At 39.9% G+C, this 22,449-nt stretch overlaps 1 protein-coding gene across 2 annotated transcripts in view; it reads right to left on the bottom strand.

The window, feature by feature from the left end:
* Positions 1-22,449, bottom strand: part of IRAK3 (interleukin 1 receptor associated kinase 3) — a 99,126-nt gene that overhangs the window by 75,256 nt on the left and 1,421 nt on the right. The window contains exon 1 of one of the 2 annotated variants that reach the window (XM_072655284.1): positions 7,987-8,285. The exons of the other annotated variant lie outside the window; for it this stretch is intronic. Coding sequence (XP_072511385.1) covers positions 7,987-8,140 — 154 coding nt within the window. The 5' untranslated portion in view covers positions 8,141-8,285. Of the gene's footprint in view, positions 1-7,986; positions 8,286-22,449 lie in introns of those variants that run through there. 2 annotated transcript variants of the gene reach the window in all.

Below are 22,449 nucleotides of genomic sequence, written 5' to 3'. Positions count from 1 at the left end.
TTGTCTATCTTTTATAGTGCTTTTATTTTGTTAAATATTTCCTACATATATTTTAATCTGGTTTGGATTTTAAGTAGGGATTGTTGTGACTTTCATATAGGCTGCATGTTTGACACTTCTGATCTAGTCTAACTTAATTTTTAGGATGAAGAAACTGAATCCCAGGGAAGCGAAGCTATTTACTTAGGATCACCCAGGTAGTGCCAAAAGTGGGATCTGAACCCAGGTTATCTGACTCCAGAACACTATTCTTTCTGCAATACTACTATGCCACCAGAATATCACAGTGCGGCATAGTGGATGGGGGAGGGGGGTTTACCTTAGAGCCAGGAACACTCGGGCTTGTCACTTGTCATTTGCCAGTGTCATTTACTGTGTGGTCATTGTGCCCAAATCATTTAGCCTCTCAGTTCCCCAAGGTAACTCCTAAACACTACATGTTACAGATAAATCAACAGTCTCCATGGGTAGAAGATTTTCCAAACCAAGAGTTCCCTATATTGATTAAATCATGGCTAGCATATCTCCACTCTAGCACTTCCAAAGGTAACAAAGACCTTTAAAACCAAATCCTATTAAGAATAAAGAGGATTTGGTAAAAATCATCCAGATAAAATTGAGGGAATGCCTATCAGTTGGAGAATGGCTGAACAAGTTGTGGTATATGAATGTAATGGGAGTGCTGCTATGCTATAAGAAATGATGAGCAGACAGATTTCAGAAAAACCTGGAAAGACTTACATGAACTGATGCTGAGTGGAGTGGGAAGAACCAGGAGAACATTGTACATATTAATAGCAACATTGTACGATAATCAGCTATGACAGACTAAGCTCTTCTCAGCAATACCATGATCCAAGACAATTCCAAAAGACTCATGATGGAAAATGCTATCCACGTCCCGAGAAAGAACTATGAAGTCTGAATGCAGATTGAAGCATATTATTTTCACTTTCTTTGGGGGTTTTTCATGTCTTTTTCCCCGTTCTGTTTTTTCTTTCATGACTAACATAGAAATATCTTTAACAGGAATGCACATATATAAACCTACATCAGATTGCTTATCATCTTGGGGAATGTAGAGAAAGGGGGAGGGGAGGGAGGGAGAAAATTTGTAACTCAAAATTTTGTAAAAATGTATGTTAAAAGCTATTTTTACATGTAATTGGAAAAAATAAAATATTATTTGTATAAAAATAAATTTTAAAAAATCATCCAAACAACAGCTCAAATGTTTTGACAAAGGCTTCTTCAGGTGTAATTTATTCAGTGAACAGAGGCTTGGTATCCAGAAGGCATCAAAAAGCAAAGGATCAGCTTTAAACTTTATTCCTATTATTACTGTTTGCTTTTTCTCTCAACTCTCTCCTTAGGCCCTAACTTCATATATTTCATTTTCCTATACTCTGAGCCCCCTCTCCAACTTTCTCCCTACAGGACAAGTGTGAGTCTCCTGGAATGTCAGCCCTGCTTCTCTCTTTAGGAAAGGAATTATATAAGGCATACTTGATTGTCAGCTCTGCTTCTCTCTTTAGGAAAGGAATTATACAAGGTGTACTTGATTTTAGCTTCTATAGGCAGATACAGGCTGGAAAAAGGCAACTGACACTGAATCAAGGTGGGCTCTTTCCTTTTCTTATAGGGATACCAAGCAAAGGAGTAAACTGTCAAAAGAGGAAAGTCAGGGGAAAGTGTATTAGTTTCAGGAATCTAGGGCTGGAAGGGATCTCAGTGGTCATCTCGTATATGAACAGAAATTTCCTCTATCACATTCCCCTCAATCATCCAACTTCTACTTGAAGACTTTTAGTGATGGCATTCCAGTTGGTTATATCCATTTAGAAGTTGAAAGAAGCTTTTCACAAAATGGCCAGACAGACCAGTGATTTACAAAGCAACAGCCATTTCTTCCTGAATTCATTAGCATACTCAAGAAAAGGCCCAAGATTTATTGGAAGGGGGAGGAAGATGGGAGCAATATTGGCTGCTACAGAGAAGTTTGTTAGAGTGCAGGATGCTAAGGTCTTCAGGCCATAACACACGGACGTATGTGTAGGTGGGGAATCAGCAACAGTCCTGTAGTAAGCTGCTCTCAGAACTGGCATGTTCAGCTTCTGCTATGTTCTCATGTCTTCTCTTAGTCAATGTATAGGGTGCCTGGGAGACTTCTTAATTGTAAGTCATGGAAATTCACTGAGGTAGACAAGACCAGGTGTTTTATCAAGAGGAGACTGGTTTTTGCTCAGGACATTATTAGTTTCCTATTCCTGATATCCTAAGCAGGGAAACTGTAGGAAATAGTGGTCAAGGTTCTATCCATATAAGGACAAAACATAGAATTTCCAGCATGAGGTATGTTTGTTTCAAGAAAAGGAAAAGAGAAGAGTCAGGCTGATCAAAGAGAGATTTTGGGGATTATTGTACTCTAACCCTCAGTTAACTGACCAAATCTCAACTAGAAATGTGGGACACTGCACTGACACATAAGAAACTTATATTCTCCTGAGCCAACTCTTAGCATTTTCTAATGACAAATTTTTTCATGATGTTAAGAGAAAATCTGCCTCTCTGGAACTTCTACCAATTTCTTTCTACCAGCACAAAGCAGAACAAGCCTACTTCCTCTTTTATGCGACAGTGCTTCCAAAACTTGAAGTCTACACTATGGTGGGTATAGTGGTAAATCTACTGGATTTGGAGTGAGAGGGTCCAAGTTCCAATCTCACCTCTACTACCACTTGCTACTTTAGTGACCTTAGAAATCACTGGACTTCTCTGGTCATTTTCTTTATCTGTAAAATAAGGGAATTGAACTTAGCTTACCTCTAAGGCCTCTTTTACCTCCAACCTACAATATGATGAGTACAATATGTGAGTAGAATGGGGACCCAGCTAACTTGGTAACTCAGCTCCTCCTCTCCTGTCTGTCTCCCCCTCCCCTCCCTTCTCCTCTACAAAGGAATGTGCATTTAGATGACCAGAAGATGCCCAATTAACTTGGGCTAGATTCCCTTCTTTTCCCTTCCCTTCCCTTCCTTTCTCAAAACCTTAAACCTACTGCACTCTGAACCTTATACATTGGAGGACACTAGGCCCCTCTGGCTTCTGGACCCTTGTAGCTTAAGAGTGATTATCAATAGTAACTGTTGCTGTTTCCCTTCCAGCCTGATGTTGTTTTTTTCTATGCCTCACTAAAGGGACCATCCCCTGGCTACTTCTTAAAGAGGCCTATTCACTGAATGGGCATTACCTCACCCTAAGTGAGTTCCTGAATAGACCTTGGCCTAAAGGAGTCAAGGTCTCCTATTACATCCTGGGTCATCTCTAGTCATCCTGAGGAATATCAGGTCACTGGATTCAGATGGCTCTGGAGGAGAAGTGAGGCTGGGTGTACAGCCCTCCTTCACTCAAAACGGTCAAGGGCAAGTCATGTCATCATGGTCTTCTTCGCCAATGAAGGATGACACAAGAATAGCAACATGATGCATGCTGTGAGTCCAATATAACTGGAAAATAAGACAAATTCAGGGGGCCCCTTAACAATGATATCTCCACTAAAACTTTTGATCAACACGCTACTTAGAAGAAAATTTGTGTTTCAGCTTATCTTTGAAATGCATCAATTTCAATCTCCTCTATTTATACTAAATTACACAATTTTAAAGGCAAAGAGGACCTCAAAAGCTATCTAATCCTACCCAACTCTACAGGAATATGCTTTGACCACATTTCCTGGAAATGGTCATCCATGTTTTGCTAGATCTCTGGTGGCAGAACTAATAAAAATTCTAGTTTTTCTTTCAGGTAATATTATTTCTTAAGCACAGACGTGCTTATAACTTTTGGAGGTATGATTTCAAAGTATTGTGTTCCAAGGACATCATACAGCCCGAGTCCCATGGCCTATCATTTCTCTGCTGTTGTTGCTGTGTTCATCCTTCATTCTTGAAGAGGGCCATGACATCAAGATGATGACATGACTTGCAGTTGACTTTGATTTGAGTGAGGGAGAGCTGTACAAGATCACCTGGATCCAGTAGCCTGATATTCATCAGGATGACTGTAAATTGAATAGGGATGGGCAGGGTGTAAACTCACAGAATCCCAGAGTCAGAAGAATACTCAGAGGTCCAAACCATAACTCGAACAAAAAATATACTTTTATGACATACCAGACAAGTGGTTATCCAATCCATCCAAGACCTCCAACGACATTATGGGCTTAGGTGAATCCTACTTTTGAATAACTCTACTTATTAGGAAAGCTGCTTTCTCATTAAGCCCCAACTTCCCTCTTAGAAAACTTCTACTATTGATCTTCAATATGCCTTTTGAGCCCAAGCACAAGACTAATTGCTCTTCAGATACTTGAAAACATTTCTTCCCAGAGCTCCGGTAACTGCCCAAAATAGGAGAATGAATTCAAATGTACAAGAAGAATCATTCAATGAAACTATATTGTACTGGGCCTAGTTGAATGGGGGATTACTGATCACCTGACTTTCCCCTCAGCCCAGTCAGCGAAATCACAGAATGTCAACCGGCAAGTACAGGGACAAAGAGCTGATAAAACTGTAAATGAAAGGGGAAGATGTTGCTCCCGCAAGTTGGAGGTAATTGGCCAATAAACATGCATTTTGTGCCTTCTTTGAGCCAAGGACTTTGCAAAATGCTGAGGATACAAAAAGAGACCACAGATAGCCTTTAAGGAGCTCAAAATCTAACAGGGGAGACAAGTAAACAAATATATACAAACAAAAATAAGCTATATACAGGATAAATAGGAAATAATCAAGAGAGGAAAGCCACTCGAATTAAGAAGGATTGGGGAAAGCTTCCTATAGAAGATGAAATTGTAGTTAGGACTTAAAGGAAGCCAGGGAGGCAGCAGGTGGAGATAAGGAGAGAATTAGAGGTAGCTACTGACTAGCTGGCCAAAGGCTTACCTATGGTCATAGTGATTTAAAAAACAAAAACAAAAAACAAATTCACTTAGAAAAGAGTTAAGGAAGGAAAAAAATCACTCCTCATTCACTTGAAGACTGATTTCTCACTGCTACCTTCAATAGCAAAGAAGATAGCCAGTCATGGATTCAAGAATGAATTAGCCCTGGCAGTAGGGAGTAGAGCTACAGAGAGGTGAAGACTCAAGAAGCCAGTTGAGTAAGCTACCCAGTGGTGTTCCTTTGTCCAAAGAAAGCAATATGATGACATCTCAAGAAAAGAAAGGATCCTAGGACCTTGCAGGGTCAGAGACCTGAGCTGCCTCGGCTACTTGTGTTTCCTGTGTGTGTCTCTTCATTAACCCTGTTCTTTGTGCTGACTCCATGTGCAGTTATGGGAGAGTGTACTCCAGGTTTATAGAAGAATATTTTATTGTTATTGCTCTTCTGATGCCATCTCAGTGAATGCTTTTGCTTTGAGCTACTGGTTCTCTATCAGATGTAAGTGCACTGGTGGGGGCTCATAAGCAATGGGTTTTAAGAGTAAAGATCCACAGAATACCTTGAGGATAGTTACTCTCTTGGGGACCCAGCCCTCAAGAGTATATGGAAGGGTTACAGAAAAAACTGCTGCTTATTAAACTACTCATTGAGATAAAGGATGATTATATCCAAAAAAGGTAGAATAATGAGTGGGGTAGAGTAGAGAACACAGGACAAAGAATAAAGAAGTCTAAAGTTTGTCACCAACTAACTAACCATTGGGTAAGCTAAACAACTCAATCTTTACAGTCCCTTGTAGCTCTCAAACCCTGTGATTTCCTTTGCTTCACAAAGTCCAAAGATGTACTGGTAAATATTTAACAACTGGCTCTCCCGGGGGGTGGGGGTGGACAGAAATACATGCATGACACTTTCAAATTTAATCAGCATTTTTAACATTTTCTCCATTATTTTCTTAAGATTAGACAATGAAACAATAAATCAAGCCCTGATTTATAGGTATACTGATTTCTGAGGTTTAAAAGTTTATGCTGAAAATTTTACTACCAGCTCTTAAGAACTGATACAAGCTGGCTCAAGTAGATCCCTACAAAATTTCTACTTCAATAACTCATGATGGCATAGTGGTGATCCTAGGTTCTGGAAGGCTATATAAGGGAAATATAAGTTTTGAATAAAAGCCAGGATGCCTGTTATCTGAGAACTAGCCTGGCTAATTTCAGAGATACTTATTATCAGATGTTTAGTTAACAACAAACAAAAAATATTTGGATGCATCAACTCACAAAGATAACCTGTTAAGGTGTGGAAGGGGCTGGCTTCAACCTGTATTTATAGTGTCATTCCCATTACAGACGAAAACACAGATCCTTTGAAGTATTACTATTGAAATCCTTAGGTAGAAATATTGTCTAAGCTACTGTACACTATAGGAAGGAGATGGTAGACCAGGAAGGGAAAGAAAAGTCCCCATTTTCACTAGAAATCTGCCCACTTCGTAACTAACAAAAGATCCTTGTCTGAGATTTTTACTAGGAGACCCAGAATTTATACCTCTCTTCACCGAGTAGGCAACTTCTCCCTATGACTCATATCCATCTGTATATAAATTTATTTTGTATTATTTCAGATAAATCAAATATATACATATATCTACACATATATTTACTTTTAACTAATTAACTGGGGATACAATGACTGTCTATGCAAAGCAGAAACAACTATGGAGCCAAAAAAATACTATTAAAGGGAAAAAAATTTTTTTACCCATATTATCCACATTGACTAATCTACACATTCAGGTAATCAACTTTCCACATTTTCTTTAAAGCAAAGGGTAAAAAGATGAATTAATAAGATTGAAAAGTTAAAAGTCTTTCCATGAACTGAAACTTTCATTCTATCCTGGGATCATGGATGCCAGGGTGGAAGACATCCTAAAGGCCATGGAGCCTAATTTCTTCATCTTTCAGATGGAGAAACTAAGGCCTAGAGAGTTTTAATGATTTGACCACTGTCACACAAGTAAGTAAGTAGCAGAATGGGACTTTGATCTTATGTCCCCCTGGATAGTGCTCTTTTCACTATAACAAGGTGAATTGAGCACTTAGTAGCTGAAAGAAATACATTTAAGAAACGTTGAAAGCCTACGTACTTACAATTATAAGCATATTATAAAATACATAATTATATGTACATATAAAATTATGTAAGCAAATGTACAATTATAAAGTTTAAACATTTTAAACTTGCCAAAGGGAATTTAACTTGTAAGAGTTAGGTAGCACTGGAAACTTTAAAAGGGTAAAGGAATTTGGGAAGAAGAAAGCAAATTAGTATTATCTGTAAACCTTTTTTTCTGTTTTTGTTTTACTTTAGTGAATTGTATCCTTTTATTAATTAAATTATATTATTTGTTTTCAGTGTTCTACAATCACTTCCATATATCTTAGATTTTTTTCCCTCCCTCCTCCTTCTTCCACCCTTCCTCCTCATTCCTTCCCTGAGACGGTGTACAATCTTATATAGGTTCAACACATACATTCCTATTAAATACATTTTCACCTTAAGTCATGTTGCAAGGAAGAATTAAAATGAGTGGAAGAAACCATAAAAGTCTGTGAAACTCCTGCAAATAAGAGTGCACATAATGGAGAAAAAAATGAAAATAATGTTTTGAGGAAATTGTTCCTTCCGATTTAAAATATCACTTACTTATTTTGCCGGGATAGGGCAAGGCAAGAGAGTTTTAAAAAAAGCGTGCCTTCTGCCCACTTAGTTCCCAGAGACATCCCAAGGTTATTCTGACCCATGATAAAGGGATGAGCAGCTCTCCTAGGGAGTAGTTAAAGTTCTTTCAAAAGGCAAGAATGGGAGGCGATTTGGGTATAAATGAAACGGAATTCCGCCTCGCCTCACCTGCCCCCTCTCCGAGCCCCACCGCGCGGACGCGAGAGAGATCTCAGCCTCGGCCAATCCCCCTACTTCCCCAATTGCTTTCTAGCTGCCTGCGCCCGCGGGCCCCAGGTCCCTCACTTACCGAGTCCCCGCCAGCCCAGCGCTCCATCGCAGGAGTCCAGGATAGAGCAGAAGCTGCCCAGGAGCGAAGGAGGCAGATCGAACAGGGGCAGGCTGGCGGGGAAGGCTGCGGGCTCCCAGCGCCTTCTCCTCCCGTCCGCGGGAGCCCAAGCCATCTCTCCCCAGCGCCTGCTCACCGCTGCCTGCTGGTGCTTGGCTGACTAGGGGAAACAAGGGTGGAGAGGCAAGGGTTTCCTCCACCCCTCTCTCTAGGCGTTCTCTTTCACAACTGCGGAAATCCTCCTTGTGGCCATCACTCCCGTCGGAACAGCGAGGTACCTTTGCCAAGGCCAGAAGCTGGACCGACGTCCGCTCCATGACGCAAACTGGAGTTATTGCTCCATCTGAGCAGAGATTCCCAGCTGGAGAAACTCGCCCGACCTCTGAACTTCTGAGGACGGAACCAAACTTCCCTCCCGTCTTTCATTCATCTCCAGCCTGAGTTGGGAATTCTGGAGATTTTGTGTTGTGGTGGGGCGCGGACAGAAAAAGAACTAAAACTGGACCCAAAACATAATTGGAGAGTGGGGTTTAGATTTGATTAGACTTGACCACCAGACAGATGGCATTGGCCATATGCTCTGAATTTATGAAGAATCACAGATCTTAGCAGATCCCAGTGCTGGAAGGGACCACAAGAAATTAACCAGGTCCAGCCCCTACCCTCGCGCAATCACAACCCCCCCACCCCCACCCCCAGGTATAATTACCTCAGTTCTGAGGAGATGGGTTTGAATCCTTTTTTTGGAATGATGTCTGGCAAAAAAATAATTCAGAACTATTCAGCAATGGATTGGGTCCCTCCTGGCTCTAAATCTTATAATCCTCTCATCCTCTTTGCATTATTTAGTAACTTTTCATTATACTTCTCTACTTATTTTGCCCTTCCCTCCCAAAATTTAGTTAATCTAAATTTTCATGTAGATTAGTGATCAAACAAATTGATATGAACATTTTGCAGAAGAAATACAGATGACTGGGGCAGCTAGGTGGTGCAATGGATAGAAGACCGGCCCTGGAGTCAGGAGAATCCCAGTTCAAATGCAGCACTCCAACACTCCACACTTAATGGCTATGTGACCCTGGGCAAGTCATTTAACCCTGATTGCCTCCAAAACAAAAAATGCAGATGAATAACAATCATATAAAAATGCTCCAAATCACCAATACGGAAAATCATTCTGAGGTTTCACCTCAATTCCACTAAAATGTTAAAGATAAATTAGAATGTTAGCAGGGAAAGTAAGAAGACAGATTATTAATACATTGTTGGTGGAGTTGTGAATTGGTCCAACCATTCTAGAAATATTCGAGGAGGCGGAGGAAGTGTGATACCACTAAGGAGTACTTATTCTAAGGATAACAAAGACAGAGAGAAAAATCCTTGATATATTCATAGCAGCCCTTACTGTGGTAGCAAAAACAAAACAAAACAAAAAAACTTGAAACAAAGTGATGCCCATCAATTGGGGAATGGTTAGTTCTACGTACTGTGGTATGTGAATGTAGTGGATTCAAATTCAGTAAGAAATGAAAAACATGAGGAATTAAGAGAAACATAGGAAGACTTGTATGAACTGGTGTAAAGTGAAGAAAGTAGACCCAGAACACTAGACACAATGAGTGCAGTAATGTACATGATAACACTAATAGACAGCTGACCTATGATTAAAGCTTCATTGCTACAGAGCTAGCTTAGAGGTAATTTTGATCTAGCTTACTCATTTTACTGAGGAGGAAACTGAGCCAAGAAAATTGCAGTAATTTGCCCAAGGTTACAAAGATAGTAAATAGCCAAGCTGGGATGTAAATTGAGGTCCTTAGGCTAGAGAGTCAGTATTTTGCCCACTGAACCACATTGTCCTTCAGGTCTAGAGAATATTGTATCTTCTGAACTGATAGATTGGTTTCGTTTGTCAATTGGCTTTTCATTGCTTCAAGGCTCTTAGCACAGTGGTTGGCGCATAGTAGGTCCTTAATAAAGGTTTACTGACTGACTGACAAGGGAGGAATCAAAGGAAAGAAGGGATAAGCAATTATATGTATATTTATGTGTGTATGTACACACACACATACACAGATGTAGATATATACTTATACACACATTTTAAAAATCAAATCTTGTTTGAAAAAATTTGATTTCAACACCAAAAAGGATTACATCAGCACCCACTTTAAAAAAAAACACACACAAACTTTCATTTTTAAAGTACACAGTTCCTTTCCTCTAGAAGTTTAGCTTTGTGGTGGTGTTTGTTAAGAAATTTGAATGTGAGGTGGAGAAATTCTTACCAAAAGAATGTGGCTCAATTTATTTGCCAACAGTTCCTGAGTCAAGGACCTGTTGGCTTCAGGAAATGTTGGTCACTGTTCCTGGGCTCCTATTGCTGACTCTTTCGGGCAGGAGTTCTGGTTTCAGTAATGTTTGAAAAATGCTTACTTTCCTTCTTCTATAGGAGCTCTTTGCCCTTTGGCAGGCTATAAGCATAAATCTTTAAATAAAAAAAACACACTGTTTTCTTCTTCCCATGGATTCGGAAATTGTTTTCCCTACAAAGTGGATAAATCCCCCAAAGAAACCATTACTTCAAGAGGTGAACAAGGTCAGCCAGGCCTTGGAATGTAAGTAGGCCTGTCACATTACATAGCAAAAGCATACTGTAGACAAAACTGTTGACAATTATTTAGTAAATAGTTATACATGTGTAGTAGTTTCTTGATATGTTGGGTTTTTCTTTTGGGGAAGGGATTAGAACCTGGATATCTTTTATTGTTGTTGTTCTGTGCTCTTAAAAACAATCCTGAATCTCTACCCCCTCCCTCTCCCTCTCCCTTCTCTCCCTTTCCCTCTCTCTCTCTCTCTCTCTCTCCCAATCCCTCCCTCCTCCTTCTCTTCTCTCTTTCCCTTCCCTTCTTCTTCCCTGCCTCCTTCCTTTCCTCCCTGATACTGCCCCCCCTTCCCAATTGAAAACTGGTCTCCCTACTTTTTCTCTCACAAGATGCTCCATACCCGATTCTGTGCCTTTTCACTTGCATTTTCCCTATGCCCAGAATTCCCTCTTTCCTTATTTCCTCTTCCTTCTCCAGGCTTCTCTGACTTTCTTTAAAGGTCTCAACTAAAATGACACCTTTGCAAGAAGCTTTTCCCCACCCTTTTCAATGCTAGTGCCTTCTCTTAGAGATTATCTCCAGTTTGTACCTTTCTTCTGTTGACCTGAAAACTTGGTTAAGAAAGGCAACAGGCTAATTGCATACATTTTATGATTTAATTAATTAATTGGTCAATTCCCTATTAAAGAAAACAGTTACATAATGCATTATGGAGCCAGAAATGTTCTGGCTACCCAGTGCAGAAATCTTCTGGCTTATATACATTTTGCCATGAGAAAGGAACTCTCCTAGTTGAACAAATCATAAATTTAGTAAGACAAGACAATTAACAAAGTAATGTCAATCAAATGTTGAGATTCCAAGCTGGGTAAACATATGTCTCGGTGACAAGGAAGGAAATCCCACCACAGATAACTGACACAGGAAGGGGCAAACAATGTTCAATAGAAATTGTGACCTAAGATGTCTATATTTTCTTTACCATTATTCAAGATATGTCATAACATAGTATGTGTCTATAGATAATAAGATACAAAGGAAAGACCCATTATTCAAGATATGTCATAGGTTAAAGGTCTCCAAGGAATGCAGAGTCAGCTTTGGCTGGCTTTTGCTGACATAGGAAGAGGCATTCTCTGAGTTTGCTTCAGAGAGAACAAAGAGATTATTCCAAAATTTTATATTAAACATTATCACTTCTTTGTCCATAGTTGTTTACCTGTTGACTCCATTAGATAATAAATTCTTTGCCTTTTAAAAAAATCACCAGCATTGAGCACATAGTTGGCACTTAATAATGCTTGTTGATTTCACCTTGGGTCTTAAATAGTAGAGAACAACAAAAACCCTGTGAGGAAAAAAAAGTTTTTTTTTCAATTAAGAAAATGATAGAATTGCAAAATCTGATGGAGTTTCCAGTCTTCAGTCTCTTTACTATAAAATCTGAATCACTGACTACCTTTTTCTCCCTGAAATTCTCCTCTGTCTTGACCTCTGGGACAATGCATTATTTTGATTTTTTTTCCTATCTCTCTGGCCACCCATCTTGATTCCTTTCCTGGATCTTTTTCATATAGCCCCCTAACAGTGGGCAAGTTTTCTTCTCCTCGTACTCATTTCCCTAGGAGAATTTCAACTACTTTCATGTTTTCAACAATTATCTTTACTGGGATGATTTCTAAATTCATACTTCAGTCCTAAGAAGGAGAAAGTGAGGCTGGTGACTTGGCACAGCTCTCTCCCACTTAAATCCAATTCACTTGTAAGTCATGGCATCACCTTCCTGATGTCATGGAACTCTTTGAGAACGAAGGACAAAGAACAACAACATTTCAGTTCTGACATCTCCCCTCAAATCTAGTAACAAATTTTCATCTCTATTCCCTTGTACTGCCTCTACTTCAAACTCAACATATCTATAGCTGGACACAATCATCACTAATTCACTATTTCATTTTCTCATTTACATACGCTGGAAATTGAGTCTTTGACTCCATACCCTGGGACCATCTATTATGTTGTTTTGGTCTCCTCTGTCAGCATCCGACCATGTCAATTTCCTGCTCAAAAAGTTCTAGTGAATCCCTGCTATTTATTGTTCAATTATGTTTCAGTTGTGTCTAACTCTTTGTGACCCCTTTTGGGTTTTGTTTTGGTTTTTTTTTTTTTTTTTTTTTTGGTAAAGATACTAGAGTAGTTTACCATTTCCTTCTCCAGCTCATTTTACTGATGAAGAAGCTGAGGCAAACAGGGTTAAGTGACTTGCCCAGGGTCATACAGCTGGTAAATATCTGAGGCTGGATTTGAACTCAGAAAGATGAGTATTCCTATGATTCCAATCCCAGGTCTCAATCCACTGTGCCGCCTAGCTGCCCTATTATTCTCTTTAGGATCAAATAGAAGGGCTTCCATTTGGCATTAAAAGTCTTTGCAATCTAGGTTGAGTTTATCTTTCCAAATTTACTACGTAATAAATAAATTACAAATCAATTACTTCACTCTCTGGTCCAGCCATACTAGCTTACTTACTGTTCCTCACAAGTGACACTCCATAGAGCAGGGCCACTTAAACTTTTTCAACTTGTGTCCCCTTTTTATGGCTTTTGGTGTTACATGGCTTGAGGGCATGCACCTTACAAAGTGCCCATGCTTTGTATTCAGAACCAAGGCTGCAATGAAGTTGCCGAGGTAACATGGGCAAGTGCTGCCAAAAACACCTCTGATTCCTTTCAAGTTTGATTTTCAAACCTTTTACTCTTGTCAAATTTTTCACGACTCCATATGGGGTAGTGACCCTGCATAGATCATGTGCTGAGTGCCCTAGGAACTTCTGGGTACCCATTTGGATGAGTCACAAAGGACTTGCACTTTGAGATGAGAAGGAAATCCCTCAGTTGGATACTGAGCAGAAATGCTCCTGGCCCAGTGAATCTTAAAGATTGTAACTTTGCCTTTTGTTTCCTTCTTTCACTCTCTTTATGCAGCAAGAAACCATCTATCACTAAACTTCCCAGGAGAGAAGAAAGAGGCCACGTCTTTTCCCACACTCCAAAAGCATGATGGTCTTGAGCAGTGATGTGCTGGAACTGGGAGAAACAATTTAAATTTTCAGTATGAGCATTTACACCTTGGAAATTTGCAGAGGATGAATTGGGGTTTGACTTACTGTTTTGTTTTGATTTAAGGAAGAGATGGAGAAAATGTTCATGATAGAGATTAAATTTAAAAGTGTGTCCTTGCAGACATCTTTCCCCCCAGAGAGCTGGTTGTTAAATATTTACTAGCACACTGCTGTTTGTGGCATCTCATAGGCTCAAGGAGACAAGCTAAGCATGGGCTGTGGGCTGCTGGCTGCCTTTTCTACATTTTTCCCCTGACCACAGGTGACTGGCTGATGATCCTGAGGTCTTGAAGACCTCATGATTCTGAGAGGTCAGAATTCCTGGTCTTTGATCAGTCTTTGATGCTGTTGTTTGTCTTTCCTTCTGGACGAGGACCATGACATCAGGAAGGGGATGCCATGACATGCAAGTGAATTGGATTTAAGTGAGGCAGGGCTGTGCAATGTCACCAGCCCCACTTTCTTCTCTGAGTCATCTGGGTCCAGTAGCGAAATATAGATCAGGACAACTGGAGATGGCCCTGGATTTGGTGGGAGACTTTGGCCTTTTTAAGCTAAGGTCTTTAACAGGTCTCAGTTTAACAGTCTCTCAGTCAGAAATGACTGGAAGCAGGAGGAGTTTCCACATCACAGAGGACAGACTACCAGCCAAGAGGATGGGTCTACTCCATCTTGGCTTATTAGAAGATACAGTCCTGGAAAAAATTATTTCAATAGCACAGAACCAAGGTGAAATGTGAAATGCGGATTCAGCAGTCCCACAAAATACTTGACCTTCTAATGTTTAAATCTGAACCTCCCAGGAGAGCAGTTATAAATCACTGCTATTTACTTAAGATTTTCTGTTAAGATACACTTAGGAGTCTTCTGTGCTTAGCATTTCTTTTGTGTGTGAAAATAAATAATCCTCCTTTACTGACTTACTATTGTATCTTTACTGCTTTTCTACTCCCTCTTTTGGGGAGATACTATAGCCCAAGTTCTAGATAATTTCCCCCCAGGTCTCATAGATGTGGTAGAGGGAAAGGGAGAGAAGGAGGAAAAGAAAAAGGGGGAGGGAGAGGAGAAAAGGAGAGAGAAGGAGAGAGAGAAAAGAGCCCAACTTTTCTTTTTAGAGGCTTTACTCCCTCCCATCCACATTCATGGGTTCAGAGGTGAGAGGGGCCACTTTGTAAAGGAGCTGGCAAGTGTTTTAGCCCCACTGGGCTGTTCTCGAGTATTAATATTTGAATGCAGGGACTCTTGTTTTTGTTTTTGAATCTATAATTCATGGCATTTAATAGCAGCAGGCTTTAATATCGATTGATTTAGCACAGTAAAATGCATAGTCTAGGTAGTATTATGGAAAGCACTCAAGATAGTATGGATTCTCATACCAGATCTGCTAGCAACTGGCTCTATGACTTTGGCCAAATAATGTAACCTCTCTGAGTCTCCATTTCATCTGTAACATGGAGATGATAACACCTGTACCCTCTGCTTCACAAATGTCTTCGTGAGAAGGAGATGAAAAAATGGAAATAAAAGCAACTTGGAACCTTTAAAACCCTATAAGATATATCAAGCAAGGCATAAAAGAGAGAGATGTGGACCTGTACAGGGTCCAGGGACCCTGTGGGTCCAGATATGACAGGGACTTCCTGTGGATGGTGGCTATATAATGACATTATATAACTACATGAAGCCTTAGAACATTGCCAAGCCTCCTGAAAGATATCTATCTATAGGTCATCCAACGAGTCTGACCTGTCCATCCACATTGGAATGCCTAAGTGGATAAATGATATATATCTCTCAACCAGAATTTGACATGCATTGGTTGAATATACTACAGAGCTTGTCCATATATAGTAACTCTTTCTCTTTTGACCAGCAACCCTGAGGGTCTTCCCCTCCCAGTGTGAATTTTTTTTAATTAAAGGGGCCATCCCTTGACTCACTTCTTAAAAAGTTGTATTTACTGAATGGGCTTTGCCTCATTCAAAGTAAGAACTTGAAAAGAACTTAGCTTAAAAAGGCCAAAGTCTCCCACTGCATCTTGGGCCATCTCCAGTCATCCTGATCCATATATGGCCACTGGACCCAGATGGCTCTGGAGGAGAAAATGAGACTGGTGACTGCACAGCCCTTCCTCCCTCTAATTAAATTCACTTGAAACTAATGCCATCATCTCTCTGATGCCATGGCCCTCTTCTACAACAAAGGACATATCACAACCACAACCATCGCTATGTATATTCAGTAGGATGATACACATGAACAATAAGCTGAGCCCAGAGTGAAACAGAATGAGATTAGTGAGCTGAATTGCCTTGCAGAAATTACAAAGCTTTACTGGTCCCAATTGAGAGCCAGTAAAATGAAAGCAAAGGACAATTTTGTAAAAAGCAAACATTCTACCAGCACTGGAATATGGCAAAGAGATATCTAACTGTCTCTGAAGAATTAAGAATGAGCCTCAGACAGAGGGCAATGGAGGGATATGTAGTGGGTTTGTGCAGGGTGCAACATATTACCAATGAAGAACTCTGAGGTATAGAAGAGGCTAATTATCAGAGAATTGTGTGATAGGAAGGGAAAATGGGCTGATCACATGGCGTTAAGAGATGACCAGAGTGCTCCTCTGGCATCCAAAAAGTGTTCAGAGGAAAATAAGGAAGGGCTTCAACATATTGGGTAGACTCCCTATGGGCAACAAGGACAAACGACTCATGGGAACTACTAGCAAGTATGGGCTATGATCCGCAGTGTTGGAGGGGATCACCAAAGCAATCAGAGATTGATTTGGTAATACAAGCGAAGTAAGGATGGCCAATTCAGGGCACAGGTGGAAAGCAGCAGGAAGCCCTCTATGGGCTGAGAAGTAGCTCTGGGTGATTTGAATAATCCTGCCCAGCTATTGCCAGGGGAATTCCAAGGGGCCAAAGGAAAAAAAAATTGAGTGGAAATTGGGGTGTTATTTTAAGTTTCTAACCCAAGAGAGGCTTATAAAATTCTGACTGGCTAGAGTTGGAAATGTACCACCTGCCTTCAGGTGGGGAAGTGTTGGGGAAGGATATATCAGCCTGTGAATTCACTTTGACCCAAACTGATATTGAGGATAGAGACCCACTTGGAATTTGTGAGAGGTGCTGTGCTCCAGATTCCTAGGAAAATAGATATTTATCTAATCTGTCCATAACTGAGGCTTGAACAGGGCATGATTCCTTATTCAGGCCAGGCTTTGTGGATGATAAACTCCCTGACTGCTTCTTGCTGACCATGTGTGACTTGATAATCTTGTTCCTTTGAGATGATGGAAGTATCCTCTTATTGGCTACTGAGCATGAAGAACTAATGAGTCGGTAAATCTTTAAAATCTGAGTAACTCTATCCCTGCTGCTGTCTTTCTTTGGTTCCCTGCTGGTGGCAAATAGAGCTATCTTTTCCTAGACTTCCCATGCTGGGGAGGAAATGGGAGGGTGGGTGATGGCATTTCTCCTCACCAAAGCTGCCAGGCAACCTTACATGTCTTTTCTACTTTATATTCCTTTTCCTGAACAAGCAAACAAGTATTGTTCTGAAGGTGGAAATATCTTTCAATTTTCACAATTTCATACTTTCAATATTTGATTAATGAGAGAATTGATTATTTCTCTCTGGCATTAATAACTAATTATTAAATTAGGATCAAGGTTCTCCCCTTTTTATACTTCCTGATCCAGAAATCAATGTGAGAAATCATTCTCAAAACTTACCCAGGCTGAAGATTTAATCAAAGATGGTAAAAAAATTCTAAGTTTAGGCTAATGGGTGGATTCCTGCTGCTTGTGTTTACTCAAACAGACCTGGGAAAATGTGGATTATCCCTTTCATCAGACAGGTGATATAGAAATTGCTAAGTCTCTTTGACCAAGTCTCTTTTACCTCAAGACCCTCATTGGAATATATCCCACCTCTCATTATAATATTCATTCTCTCATTGTGAATCAGTCAGAGTTGACTGGTACTCTCAGGAACACCTGCTCTTCAAAGGGCATGTAAGCTGTAAGCCCACCTCCATGAGAGGTCTTTGACATTCCACCGTGCCACTGACCACTTTTATTAATAACATGCTAGCCTTATTGACAAAATTATTAAATTACCCAGAAATTATGTCTCTTGAACTTTTTAAACATCACACTAACCATCAAGTGGTCGTTTACAAACTCATCAGACAAAGAAGTAAAGCCCCCAAAACAGTGAATATGCTAGTTACTGATATTATAAAATCCAAAAAATGCAAAATTAAAGTTAAAAACTAAATATTCAACACTTCCTCAAAAGCAGTCAATGTGGGGTTAAATTCAACATTAAAGGAAAAAAAAAAGAATCATCCTTAACTGTGTGCCTGGCACATAGTAAGAGCTTAATAAATGCTTCTTCATTGATTCATTTAGTCAAGTCAGCAAGCATTTATTAGTTTACTATGTGCCAGGCACCATGCCAAATACTGGTGATACAAAGAAAGGTAAAAATAGTCCCTGCTCTCAAGATTTTGTAGTACAGGTAGCATCAATGCAGATAGCACTGATGCAGGAAATTGTATTTAAGTAGAGGCAGAAAATAAAACAGAACCTAAATTTCCAAAGCAAAAAAAATTTATCTATATACCTCTATATATGTAGGCATGTATATGGGTGTACACACGTATGTATGTTGTTTGTCCTTCATTTTGGAAGAGAGCCAATGACATGATGAGGGAGATATTTTGACATTCTTATGAATTGGATTTAAGTGAGGCAGAGTTGCACAAAGTCATCAGCCTCACTCTCTCTTCCACAGTCATCAAAGTCGAAAGGCAAGATATAAGTCAAGAAGACTGCAATGGCCCTGGATATAGTGGATGACCACAGCATTTCTTTTGTGTGACCAAGCTCCACAGTTACTGCTTCAGCTGCCTTCATGACCATTGGAACAAATTGTTCTTACCACCCATTCCACTGGGGGAAGTCTTCACATGCTTTGGGTAGATACCCTCCTACCTCATCAATGGGTTGGAGGCTTTTCAGTTACCTTCAGCCTGGTTTAGCTCATCTACTGAGATGGTTTTACTAGGGTGTAGCTTCTGCTCACCTGGAGCCACAGGTGAGGGTTAGGTGACAGGAGAACACCAAAGGTGGATGAGCAGCACTGAAAAGGGCTCAACAAGTCCTCATACCAGTAGGGTTAGTCCTCCCTGAACACCCTATCCACGCTGGTGTGTATGTTTGTATGTATGTATGTATTATGTAAGTATGTATATCCCAGACAAGTGCCAACTTGTAACCAGTAGATGATGCTGTCAAACATGTTAGTCTTATAGATGAATGACTCCTCTCAATGGCTCCCACCTTTGAAATGTAGGCATGTTTATTCTTCTACCAGCTCTTCCCCTTAGCTGGCTTAGTCAATAACTCCATTTCTCCCCACTTTAAATAGACTAACCTCAAAAGAAAAGGGACAATGAAGGAAGTGAACTGGGCTGAGAAAAGCATTCACCTACTTTCCCAGTCTATTTACTACCTTAGTCTGTTTCTTAGATACTGCAGACTTAGTCTAGGGAAATGGTCCCAACAATGAGTAAGTGTCCTGTACTAAGTATGCTGAGAATACAAGAATAAGTATATCATAGACCCTACTCTCAAGGAGTTTACAATCTAATGGGGGTGGGAGGATGGGGATGATAATACACGACTATGATACATTCAAAAAAGGAAGATAAACGTAAAGGAGAAATATAGACAAAGGTCTACGAGACATCTGAATGTGGAAGACATCTATCTGTTGCCACACTGAAATTCTTAGAGAACAGGTCTAACCCTGCGGCTTCAATGACTTCCCCCACCCACTTTGAGATAAAATACAAACCCTTCGGTTTGATATTTAAAGTCCTTCCTAAGCAGACTTCAGCCTACCTTGCCTGTTATGCATGACTTTCCTTCATGTACTCTATGTTGTAGAGAAGCGAGCTTAGTCTTTTCCCTAAACAGGAACTTGCACCTCCTATCTCTGTGTCCTCTTGCAAACTCTGCCCTCTTCATAGAATGAATCCCCTCTTCACCTCTATCCCACAAAACACCTACCTTTTTTCAAGGTTCAAGCTCAAGTGTCACATCCTCCTATACAGTACTCATCCTCATAGTGCCTCCTCCCCCCAAAAATGCTCTTGTTTACTTTTGCCAAAGGAAAAAAAATTCATACTAATATTGCACTCTGCGATTTAGGCTAGAGTTTGCCCGAAACAGTTTTATTTAATGTTAATCTGTATCTAAACAATTATTAGCTTGACAAGAAAGATATCCAAACTCCCAAGGTTTCACATGCTCTCTGACCTGACTTTCTGCCCCGGGATGATTTCAGGTAACATTTATAGGAATTTAAAACAAGGAAAAGTATATAATATATTAGAATAGGGGTTGGTGTTAACATTGCAGAATAATCACCCATTCTGTTCCTTTCTTGAACTCTAACCTTCAGAATTAAAAGGAATTCCTTTCCATTATAATGTTGGATGCCAAAAAGGATACCACTACCCTGCTTCAGGTTGGTAGTAGTCCAAATTAGTTCAGGTAGGTGGGGAAATAAAGATCTTATCTAGAGTACAGTTAAATTGGGTTATGTTCATTAATTCATTTTGCTAAAGAAGGTCTTAGCTTTTTTTCTATGCACTTTTCTAAAGGGAAAAGTCTGGAAAGTGTTTTAAGCTGGAGGTAATATTTCTTAATATTTCTAAAGAAACTAAAAAGGAGGTTTTTAATATGCTTCCACATTTTGCACATATTTTATTTTGACTTCTCTATGTCTATGCTGTTTCCACCCAATACAATGGAAACACCTTGGCAGTAAGAATTTTCTCTTTGTCTTTGTATCCTAGCAGTGCCCTTTACACAGATGATTAGTAAATGTTTTTTTTAAATAAATGAATGATCTCTGCTACTATCTGCTGGTCTTCAGTTATAATGCAGCTGCTAGGATCTCAGTACCTTAAGTTTATTGATTACTTTTAAAAATTACTGGTGCCTTTTGTTTACACATCACACGCATTTTCCCCTCCCCCTTTTCTGTTATTATAAAGTTGACAAATCTGAAGTAGCAGGTAGCTAGGGAACCAACTTGTGAGTGCTACTGCAAGTTCTCCTCCAGGGGGGAAGTGCCATTTTATATTACAGGAGTGACCCTATAAAGCTGCACTTCTAATAATGTAGCTCATGAACCTCCATACGTGTGCTTCCCATTAGCAGTTAGTCAGCAGATAAGTAGCCCTAAGCAAAGACAGCTTCTTGACCTTCACCTGGTATCTTCTCATGATGGTCTCTTGATGGCAACACCTCTGTCTCTACAATCTCCTCTGATTGGTTAGCTTATCTCCAGTTGAGGAAGCACCCATGCTAGCCATACTTACTCCAAATGTAGCTCAGCCCACCATTCCCAGTAATATTTCTCAATTTTGCCCACTTAAGGGTAAGTTCCCTTAACTCCCACTTGTCAGCTCCATTTTCTGAATTGTCTTTCCCACCAGAATTCCTCTTTGAGGGCCAGAACTGTTTTGCTTTTTGTTTTTTTTCATTTTCCCAGAGCTTAGCACAGTATCTGGCACACAGTAAGCACTAATCTAACATACTATAGTAGGCATGAATAGTACAAAAAATTTCATAATGTGGGGCTCACCCTCCCACAAACATACACATCAAACATGGGAATAGTGGACCCAAACTTAGACCACAGTTATAGTAAAACATACATGTAGAATTCAGATTCAACAATGGTTCCTTTTGAAGATAGAGTAAAAAAAAACCCAGAGAAAAGAAAATACAAAACCCAGCCAGCAAAAGCTCTTACTATTCTGTCTCTCTCTCTCTCTGTCTCTCTCTCTCTCATCTTCCCCACTAGAATCTAAGCTCATTCTAAGTAAAAATTGTTTCACTCTTTGTATTTGCATCTTTGAAGGTACCTAGCATAATGTCTGGCACATAGTAGGTACTTAATAAATATGGTCATTTCTGCTATAACACCATGAATGTGCTTCTTAAAATTACTGAGCTAGTGGGCAAAAAAGGGGGTTAAGGAGTACCACTCAAAGACTTCATTAGTGCCACATTAAAAAAAAAAAAGATAGAAACCTAATTAGAAAAACAGTAGCAGAGTTTTATATCTGTTAAATAGTTAAGAAATACATAAATATTATATAGTCAGTAGTGGTGGTGACCTTGGCCTCAGATTTCTTGGGCCAGTACCATGGTTTTCACTGGGTCCTGGCTGGCAAAGATGATGACTATGACCTTGCTTCATGGGCACAGAGCAGCCCACTTCTGCTACCAGCTCCTATTGTATGAGAAGTTATACAATAAATGTGCACTTTAACAAAGACCTGAAGTTGCTTGTGGAAGTGGGATGTGACGCACTGTCCTCTCGTATCTCTGGAGGTAATCTCATATAAGCAAACCGAAATTATGAGCGTTATGCTTCGGTTGTTTTGTCATATGAACACCCTGTTGGAACAAACTCATGTTTTCAAAACAAGGTCATAGCAGATCTGACTACATTGGTTAAATGATTTCTTAGTTAAAAGAAACCATTGTGTTAAGTCTCAGAGACACCAATAGAAAAGTGAGACACTCCCTATTCTCAAGGAAACTCATTCAAATGAAAGAGATAACAGGTGTATAAGGATATCAAGATGGAAAGGTCTGCTGG

The sequence above is a fragment of the Notamacropus eugenii genome, chromosome 3 (genome assembly GCF_028372415.1).
Source record: "Notamacropus eugenii isolate mMacEug1 chromosome 3, mMacEug1.pri_v2, whole genome shotgun sequence".
NCBI classification, from domain to species: domain Eukaryota; kingdom Metazoa; phylum Chordata; class Mammalia; order Diprotodontia; family Macropodidae; genus Notamacropus; species Notamacropus eugenii.
The sequence above is the reverse complement of the archived record's forward strand: the minus strand, read 5'-3'. Positions and strand labels throughout refer to the sequence as shown.